Here is a 9867-nt window from a genome sequence, read left to right as displayed (position 1 = left end):
ATTTGAATTTTTTCTGTCCCTTCTTCAATTCAGTGACACAGTTGGCAATTGTGTCCATACGAAAAGTTTGTTTTTTTATCATAACATTTTTCGAATTCGAAGATAACCGTTTACAAAAGTGTTTTGGAAGCTTTTTGCACGAATTCTGCTCAAATAAGGTAAGAGTTTCTTGCGTGTGTGTGTTAATAATTGTTCGTTGGCGTAACGGTGTGTTTTTGATTGATCGAAAAAGTGGGGTTATGTAAGCGATCACACTTTATTCTCACAATATAGTAATACATTCTCCATAAATAATATAAAAATTTGAATTTCGCCTATGCTAGTGTGTTAAAAATTTGTTTCATCAACAATCACGTTACAAAATTCGAATCCTTGACAGGACCGGACTAGTTCACAGTGGTGGTTTTCGAACCCGTGTTATCCCAATTCCGCCAGCACCGAATCCAGATCCTCTTGCAAATTCGCCGTCATCTCCTTCTGTTTGTTCAAGTCGTCCTGCAGCCTCTCCGCGTTCGTTTTCAACATGAAATTGCCTTTCTTGAGAGCCGACAGGATCTTCTCGTGTCGATTGGATCGCGCCGTCAGGTTGTCGCGTTTCTTGTCGTTGGGCGCGTCTTCGGGTTCGCTTTGGCTCCTCTCGGAGTAGTCACTCTCGTCGTCGCTCTCCTCCGTCTCGGACTCCTCCGTGGATTCCTCTTCTTCCTCAACCTCCTCGTCGCTCTCTTCCTTCTCCTCGTCCTCATCCTCTTCGTCATCGCTGACGTCTTTCATCAGAGACGCCATTTTGTCAACCTGGAATTATCAAATCTCACAATCGGTTTGCACTGTTCGCACCAATACCTCTTTCTGCAACGCTTTGTACTTCTTTTTTTCTTCCTTGATCGCTGTTTGGTGTTTCTTCATGATTTCGCGCAGCGCCACGCGTTCTTTCTTCGCGTTGTCCTCTTTGTTCTTGAAGCTTCTCAATTTGTTCCTCAACTGTTTCAGTTCTCGTTGCGCTCTTCGTTCACGTTTTTCTGGAGTGTCTTCCCCGTCGCTTTCGTCGCTCGGTTCGTCTTCACATATTTCATCTTCACTCTCTTCACCGTTCACCATGTCTTTGCTGATTGACGTTCTCTTGCCTTGCAGGGCCTCTTGCAACTTCTTCTCCAACAACTGATTCTGCTTCTTCGTCTCTTCAAGCTGGAATTTTGTGTTGTCGAGTTGTTCGGTCGCTTCGGTAAACTTCTTTTCCACCTCTTCGGATGTTTTGCGCGCTTGTTCTGCTTCTTTTTTCAGCGACTGAATCAATTTATCGTCACCTGTATTCTCACCACCACCGCCCGACTTTTCTCGATTTCTCTCCTTCTCCAGTTCCGCCTCCAGATTCTGTATTCTAGCCATCAGACGTTTGTTTTCCCGGATTTGTGCCTCCTTGTTCCTCAATTCCAAAGCCAACATTTGTTTGGTGCTCTGCAAGTCGTCGCGAACCTTATCGATGTCGTCCATTTCATCCACTTCATCTTCAATTTCTTCCTGCAAATGTCGATCAACTAAAATCCAAACATTTCGTTCTTACTCCATCTTACAGGAGGCATACTGGCCATGGACACAGACTTTTGAATCTGTTCCTCTATGGTCATCTGTCTTCTGAATTTCCTCAAACCCTCCAGCACCGGTTTGCTTCTGTCGTTTGTTTTGACTTTCTTCAAATGAATCCCGCCTTGAATCTAGAGAAAAACACATTTGACAGTTCTCCCTAACAGACATACCACACTCACTTGTTTGAGGAGCTCGTTGTGGACGTTTGCTTTTTCGCTTTCGAAAACAAAATGTTCAGTGGCTTTGGTTTGGGGTAAGAGAGGTTCTGATCGATCGTTGCATTCGACGTGCTTCAATTTCTTGTTGCTTTCGATTTCTTTCAGCATGGCCGTCCAATCGGGACGGACTTTAGGGCGATTTCTGGAACAGTTTTCTAGTTTGATTTAGGTGGTGCAGTTTTGGATACTCACTTGAGTTGTTCGATTCGTTCTTGCTGTTTCGGTGTGAGGGGTTTCATCTTGTCGCTTCCTGGCATCTTGGGCGCTGGGGGCGGCATGGGTGGCGGCGCCGGCGTCTGCGAGAGCCTCCGCATGCTCTCCTCCCTGACCAAAGCGTTCCTCATCACCGGAGTCACCTTTCGATCGAACAAATAAATCGAAAATAGAACCTTCACGTAACAATCTATTTGATTTCGCGTCGACAGATGGACTTACTCTGTCAATCTCCTCGTCCTTCGACGGCAGTCTCTGTATCGGCGGCTTCTTCATCGCTTCGTTCTTCTGCCTCTCGGCGACGCTGTTCAGTTTGACCGGGGGCAGGGTCTCTTTGGGCGGTTTGGTTTCTTCTTTGGGGGGGACCGGTCGCAGTTGGGGCCTCTTGAAAGTGTTGTCTTTACCGTTCTCTTGCGGGTCCTTGGCGGTGACTGACGTCTTCCTCAGCTGTACTCCCGCTGGAAGATTCCCGTTCAGAATGAGAGTGTAATGGGGGTGGGCGGGGTACCTAGAGGATTTTCGGATGACGATTCTTTGTTGCTGTCGCGTCTCGCATTTTTTAGCGTCCATGGAGCGGTCGGCACTGGCAGAGGGGATGGACCCTCTTTAACCCATGGAGGGCGAAATGTCGTCCTCTGTGCCGGATTCGAAGCGCTCGCTTCGTCTTTTCCCGCGGGCATGGCTTTCGTGAATACCCTAGTCACAACACAGAGCACAATAAGCGAGGGCGGTTGCGGGGGTGGAGCTTCCACCACGATTTGAACAACTGATCACTTCTTTTGGAAACAATCGTACGGTTTCGGATCAGTTGTTCCGAATCGCTCGGTTATTTTCAAACGGAAGAAACGTTGCCTGGCGGCCCTGACCCACAACTTCCAGCAGAATCTTTCGCTCCGTCTGGAAGTCGTCGTCGGACCTTCACCAGACTTTTCTGGTGGTGATAGCGGCCATGCCAAAGCGCTGTTATTTCGTTAGTGTGATGGAAAGCTTTCGATTTATTTTTGTTGTTCCGAAGTGCACGTATGCGAGTTTTGTGTATTCGCGATCTCCTGCCGGATGCTGGCCGCCCCCGTCGCCTCGTCTCGTTGGTGTGTATCTTCTATTTTCGTCGTGCGTCGGCCTTGCCTTCGCAAGTTAATCGCGCACACACACATACACACACAACGCGGCGTCGACGGACGTCCTGATCCTGCGTCGAGGGGGTTGAGACGGCCGAAACGTCACACTCATTATTGGCACGAGGCTATAACTGCGACCCGATTCGGTCTAATATTAGGTTTTGTGCATGTGCAACGTTTTATGGTAAAGTGTGTTCGGTGTTTGTTCGTTTCGGGATTTTAGTCTGTCGGGCATGCACTAGCAAAGGCGATGACTTACATGATTCCCTATATAGGTCTCTACGTTGCGCTATCTCTACAAGAAATTTCTCTTAAGCGAATTTTATTTGTTAATGGCTGCCACTAGAAAGAGCCTGAAAAATGCTGAAATTTCATGATTAGCTTGAAGCGACGTTTTCGATGGAGGGTGTTGGGGGGAGGGGGGGTTGTCTAGATTATAGAGTCGAGGGTTGTAGATCAACAGGTGAAGCTCGTGATGAAGCTTTTTCCACAAAGAAAAAACTAGACAGAAGGCTTGAAGGGGGATGAAGTCTAAAGAGGCAACAATTAGAAATGATTTGATAAACTGGATGATTTTTTTATTTGAGAGTTTAATCGAACCGTGACTGTCGGATTTATCGATGTCTAGATTAATTCTAATTATATCTACCTCGCGTCATGTAATTTTTATTCTTCCGAGAATAATTTCGTTTTTTCTATTTTTTGATGTCGGTCGTATTTTTGGCGTACAGAACTTGCCCAGTTTATAATCGATGTCTAGTTGTGTATCGAATTGTCTTTTTGTGCGAGAGTGAAATGTCAAGTTTAACGCAATAAGACGTTCTTTCTTATTTTTAGTTAGAATTGAAGATTTTCCTTAAACAAATTAAAAATATGTCGGAGAATGTGTTCAAAAACTGCAGATTAGTTTCAAAGTTATTTGAGTGTTATTTATACAAATATTTTAATGTTTACTTGTTTATTTATTTTTGTTTGTTTGTTTTTATTTATTCTTCACTGTATAGTGAAAATATGTCCCATTCAGTTGTACAGTGCGATCGAAAATAAAAAAAATTGAGATGGCCATGATTAATACACTTCAGTTGGCAGCACGTAAAAATTAATTCAAATGTCATTAATTACAATAGTAACTGTCATTCAGGACTTTCAAGGCACTTACCAATAACTTGCCTTGATTATTTTGTTTTTCCATACCTGAAAAACAACGTGTTCAAAAACAGGCCTGGCACAGTTCCCGAATTAATGCAAGTAATTACTGATAACTGCAATTTAATTGACGTCCTGACTTTGCGAAGGTCATTTGAAAACATGAAGCGAAGAGAGTAACATTATGTTTGGAAGCTGAAGGCAGACATTTCAAACATTTACTCTAGTTCGTAAATACGATTGGAGCTCCTCATGATTCTTTTACAACGGACAGAGCACACATAATGCACACCTTTATGAAAATCAAGATTTCAACGTTCTCACAATCACTAACCTAACTTTTAAGACTGACATCTGATAATTGAAATTTTAACGAATTGCCAACTGAAATTTTTGGTTGATAATAATTTCTTTTGGACGTACTGTATATCTTTTTGAATTGTATCGTCAAAGTTTTGTCAATAATTTTCAAAATAAATGTAACAAAACTTATTACAGGAGTTTCATGCTTCTGAGAAATTAACTAACTTTTTTAAATATCTGTGAATATGGAACAAATATAAAATAGTCAATTTTAATTTTTTTATTTTTGAAAATATTTAATGTTTGTTTTTGGATTTATATTTTTGTGCACCACTATTAAAAGCTAAAATATATATTTTGACAAACACTCTACAACTTCTGTTAAATTGGCGTTACGGACAGTTTTGCCAAAAATTACAGAAACTTATTTTTGATACTTACCGAGTGCTCCAAAATAGACGTAATAAAATTTATCGTGGAAAATGTTTCATTTTCGACAAGTTAGCCAATCGTTTGAAATATCTGTGAAACTGTAAATAGGGGAGAGTGAGCCAAGTTGTTATAATTTCATGATTTTCTTTATTGTTTATTTAATTCAGTAATAAATAAAGTAAGGACGAGGGAGTCGACTTTTAACCAATAGTTCAAATATCTGCACTCTCCCTCACTTTTTACTTTCTTTAATGCTGTTGTGGTCTGTTCATATTTTTTATTTATTTATTTTTACTTCCAGACAACTTACAATGAAAACCTAGTGTCACTTAAAAAAAATGCATTTCGTTTAATTTGTCTTCACATTCTTCACTCAACTGGAATAAGTTAATACAATCTATTTCGGAGAGAATTTTTTTAGCTTCACTGTTTTATCCTTTTGGTCAACAAAAATTTAAATAATAGCTATTTATGCACCAAGGGCGTTACAACGATGATTACGCCCGGAGAACGATGAATCCAGCTCGAGGGCTTTAGCCTGAGAGATGGATATCGTTCGATGGGCGTAATCATTCGGTGACGCCGTGGTGCATACAAGATTTTATTTTTCACTATACGTGTTCTTAAAAAAAAAAAAAAAATATGGCATCGTTGCAATTTTGAATTGATGAGGGCGTTATGAATTCATTACGCCCGCTTATTCTTATTACGCCCGCTTATTCTTACTACGCCCTGTATTATTCCCCGGTTGTTATGGACATATTTACGTATTTCGTATCCTAGGAGTTATCATGCAATTATACTAAAGTGAAAAATAAAACTCATTACGTTCCAAATCGTTCACATTTACAGCATTTTTTCACCAATTTCGAAGTACAATTTTTTTTTAGACCCAAATAAACAATCGCATTCCGGTGTCTCAATATTAAAACAAGAGGATTTTTTATTGGTGGTTTACTTTTAAAATCTGTCATCACACATTTCACTACCGATTACCCAAAGATAGTGCACTTGAAAAATAAACATACGCATTTAACATTTATTTTTGTCTCTCAGGAATTAACAGTGACAATCGGCAACCCTGTCATTTGCTTGTCACTGGATGATATGTAATCATTTTTGAAAAAATTGTGGGAAATAGTGCAAAAAATTGTATTAAATAATGCATTTACGTATTGTGTCAGTTTTTTCTTTCAGGGAATAATCTGCCAATTCGTGCACGTCAAGTTGTCGATAATACTTGATATCGCGCGTTCAAATGAAATCCTGGGCTGAGTAGGCGTTGGAAAATTTAAACCGTTTAGAACAGTGTAAAGTTTGAATTTCCCGCCGTTTGACACGAATGACATTTGTTTATGTTTAATCGGGATATAATTGAACATGTTTGTTTTCAGCAAAGGATGACCTTAGATATTTGCTTCGAGAATAGGAATCGTTAAGTTATTACATTTTTAATGTAAAGAAAGAAAAAAAATGATTTTTGGCTCTAAATTTTAGGTTAGCTATCAACATGCTCCAATTAATCTACGCTTTAAAAAATCACAACAATTGACGGTTTCCAACGCCTTCCCAGCCCAGGATTTCATTTGAACGCGCGATATAATACAAAATGTATGAAAATAATTTCTCAAAAGTAAATTTGTTTTAAAATTTGAAAGTATCAACACATAAGTGCTTCGATTTGATTCTTATTCTTCAAAGTCGTTTTTTGTTATCTTTGCAAAATATTTCTCTGAAGTTTGATGTATTTACTCGCGCGTTTCTAGAACTTTTTTTTATTTTTAGAAAAAATGTGTATCTAGAACACGTGAATATATCCACTCCCAACATTTTCCAATTTGTTTTTGGAAATCTATTCCTTCCACAGAAAAGATTAATTAATAAAATGATTATCGTATCAAATAAAAATTTATGATTTTTTCGAATGAATGGTTTAAAAGCAATTTCGGATTTTAAAACATGAAGCAACAGGTTTTAACTATTCTACAAAGCTAATCAGAAATCAAGTCTACATGTGTAAATGATGATTCAGCTCGATTTGAGTTAAACAAAAGCAAGTGTTGATTCAGGATTTCTCAAAATCGGGGGAAGTTTCTCTAACCAGCGAAAGAGAATCGATTCGATAACGTTCGGTGAAATGTTGTGACTAAGACTGGTGCAGTATTGTAGAGAATCGTTGCCAAATCTTGTCTGGGTATTACATACGAGGTTGTCATGATTCAATGATGGTTTTATTTCGAGAAAGCATCACGAATCGATTGGGCAACTGGATTAGAGCGCGAGTCGACAAGAACCGGCTCACTTTTGAAGAAATTGTTTGCTTTCCATCGACTTGGAGTTTGTTTGGAGTTGCGAAAGACTTGGAACAATCACAACAGGAACAGAAAGCAGAAAACACAAATAGAACGGCGAAGAGTCCACCTGGATCATCTGTTGTCATCAATTATGAATAAACTGTTCGGCAGGGAAACGAGGCTACGAAAACAATCACATAAAAATCATCGAAAATTGTTTTCGCTTCTGGATCTATATTTGGACGATGCCAAAGAGCGTCGTAAATTATCCGATGGGAACGGTTGTGAAAATATGGCCGATCGAGGCGGCGACAAAATGTTTGATTGTGACGGTCGTGGAGGAGGGGAAGCACGGGGGGTGGCCCCGGATTGTGCAAAGTCACCAAAGGATTCTCTCCCCGATCTGAAACATGGACGTCTGGAACGACGACGACAACGAGAACCAGAATTTCCTCCCCCAGGTCCGTTGGTGCGGTATGATGCACTTTGCGGCGTAACTCACCTCAGGGGTCGACGACGACGACGACGGTGTCCGTCCGGGGGTCGACTGTCCAAGACGTGGAAAAACGCGGAACACTCACCGCTACCATGCAAGAAACACCTGTCCGATGTCGCGGAATTTTCACTGGAAATTTTTCGCGGGCGCGCTGTTTTTCCGCGAGCTTGTGCGAAATGTGCGTCGACTTTTCGCCGATTTCGGTTGTTTTTCGGTGCAACACGCACACGTTTTCAGTGCGGCATTCGCGTTCGAAATAGCTGGTGGCTATTTCGAGCGTCGTGACGTTTCCCCGACGCCCAACCGATTCGAAGTATTTCGTGGATTTTGTAACTGAAAAAATGGAGAGAGACGGACACGAAGTGGACGGTCGGACGGGAAAACTGCCGCGGGGGCGGTTTCGAGGAGGTTCGAGAAGGGGTTTTGCACGACACGCTGTATACGAGTTAGTTGTCAGGAATTTTCGGTTATTTTTGAGGGATTTTGCACAGCTGTTCGACGATTTAGAAACGAAATTCTTGGAACGACAGAGGAAAATTGGAAAATGAAGTGAAGTGGTAGCGAGGTTGGGTCAAGGTAATTCTATTGTCAAAATTTCCAATCAAACATTTCACTTCACAGTTTTGCTAATATTTTCTAATATGATGTTAGAAGGACCTTCTGATTTACCTACGTCTCTTATTTTTCGAAAAAATGAGAAAATCGAAAACCACTGTAGACATCAATTTTCTGTTGCATCTTGGAATAGCTTGACATTCTTTGAAAGGGGTTCTCAAAAGTCAGATAGATTTGTTGAACCCATTTCTAATACTTTTCGACCCAGTAGATCCCACAGCTCCATCGAATTGAGATTTGGACTTTCAGGAGGCCAAGTTACTTTTTTAATTCTCTTTGAATCTCCTTTCTTACAAATTTTAGTATTTCATAAACGAAAGTGTAACTTTCTATTTTAATAAGGCGATTGCAAGCGAAAGTAAAACATGCTAGGGGATCAATTGCGAGCTACGAAAAACTTTCGTGCCCTCAACGACAAAAAAGGAAAAATGTCAAAAACATCATTCGTTGCACACCATTTAATGAAATTTTCATAAGCTTGATTGTACCTACCGGTCTTTGGAATTGTCCGGCAACACACTTCTGCACGCAATATATGCAGCTGCTTCAATGAAATGCATTTTAAACTAAATTATGACCAAGTATTCAACGACAACGATATTTGATAAATGTCATAAAATAATGTTTTTGTATTGTTACTAAAGTAACGTTAACAACAAGCCAGCTTATACTAAATTTTATTATAATCACTGAATCATTGTATTTTATTAAATGTCTCTTTCACGTGCTTTGGGTTTTTAAACAACCTCGGCTACGCTTACGCTCCGCCTCGGCCATTTAAAAACACCTCGCACATAAAAGTAAACTTTCGCAGCTTGTAATGTAAATAACAATTTCCATTTCGTATTTTTTTTTGTTAATTCAAATTTTAATCTCTTTAATTTCTCGTAGTCTCAGTTGCCACATTCACTTTCTTATCTTTGAGTAGGTACTATTTTTTGTATTACTTAAAATTGCACTTAACGATTAGACTGGTGTGTAATTTTTGAGTCAACACTTTAAATGGGTGTACTTCAAAAAGTATGATTAGAAACATGCTGTGTAATCCAAATGAGTGTTACAATTTCAAAAATATGTTTTTTTCTTTTGAAAATCGTTTATGTAACTATCTCCCTGTGAACTTTTTTAGCACGTCATCATTTTTTTTTTTTTTGTATGATTGATGTTCATTAACCTAAACGAATACTCGTAAAATCGTTATTTCGTAATTTGTGAACTGCCCAAATAGGTAATTATTGTTCAAATTTGCAATTTGCTTTTTCACTAATTTACTCATTTGATACATTCTCGTTAATTTAGCGACCTCAAAAATATATAAAATTCCAATAATAACTCTACATTTATTTTCCTTATTATATTTTATCGTTGTTTGTACAATAAAATAAATTTTGATGTCAAATAATATTGTTTTAACATAAAAACTGCTGTTTTTTTATGTTATAATCGTACAG

At 39.4% G+C, this 9867-nt stretch overlaps 2 protein-coding genes across 4 annotated transcripts in view; one reads left to right on the top strand and one right to left on the bottom strand.

Moving 5' to 3' along the window:
* The first annotated feature begins 36 nt into the window (after nucleotides 1-36).
* LOC138128948 (methyl-CpG-binding domain protein 4-like) overlaps nucleotides 37-9867 on the top strand; it is a 41461-nt gene continuing 31630 nt past the window's right edge. Inside the window, exon 1 of the mRNA XM_069045190.1 lies at nucleotides 37-158. The gene's annotated coding sequence lies outside the window, so the exon portion shown is untranslated. The remainder of the gene's footprint in view (nucleotides 159-9867) is intronic.
* LOC138128940 (uncharacterized) lies at nucleotides 238-8115 on the bottom strand. 3 transcript variants are annotated; one of them, XM_069045171.1, is made up of 9 exons: nucleotides 7808-8115; nucleotides 3390-3493; nucleotides 2521-2708; nucleotides 2235-2470; nucleotides 1992-2155; nucleotides 1761-1941; nucleotides 1569-1709; nucleotides 841-1515; nucleotides 238-792 (listed from the first exon to the last, which is right to left on the bottom strand). In XM_069045171.1, coding segments are annotated over exons 2-9 (1962 nt in total). In that variant the 5' UTR covers nucleotides 3392-3493; nucleotides 7808-8115; the 3' UTR covers nucleotides 238-417. The 3 variants fall into 3 exon arrangements, with proteins under 3 accessions (XP_068901272.1, XP_068901273.1, XP_068901274.1); XM_069045172.1 differs by having other exon boundaries at nucleotides 3390-3483; XM_069045173.1 differs by lacking the exon at nucleotides 3390-3493.

The sequence above is a fragment of the Tenebrio molitor genome, chromosome 4, assembly GCF_963966145.1.
Source record: "Tenebrio molitor chromosome 4, icTenMoli1.1, whole genome shotgun sequence".
Lineage (NCBI taxonomy): Eukaryota > Metazoa > Arthropoda > Insecta > Coleoptera > Tenebrionidae > Tenebrio > Tenebrio molitor.
Note: the sequence above shows the minus strand (reverse complement) of the source record. Positions and strands in the feature narration are given on the sequence as shown.

Excerpts from the sequence above, each read along its gene's own strand:
- LOC138128940 (XM_069045171.1), bottom strand. Across the intron at positions 2,471-2,520 it reads GTCATCCGAAAATCCTCTAG|CGGGAGTACAGCTGAGGAAG; the intron begins GTACCCCGCCCA and ends GGAATCTTCCAG. Across the intron at positions 793-840 it reads ACAAAGCGTTGCAGAAAGAG|GTTGACAAAATGGCGTCTCT; the intron begins GTATTGGTGCGA and ends TGATAATTCCAG.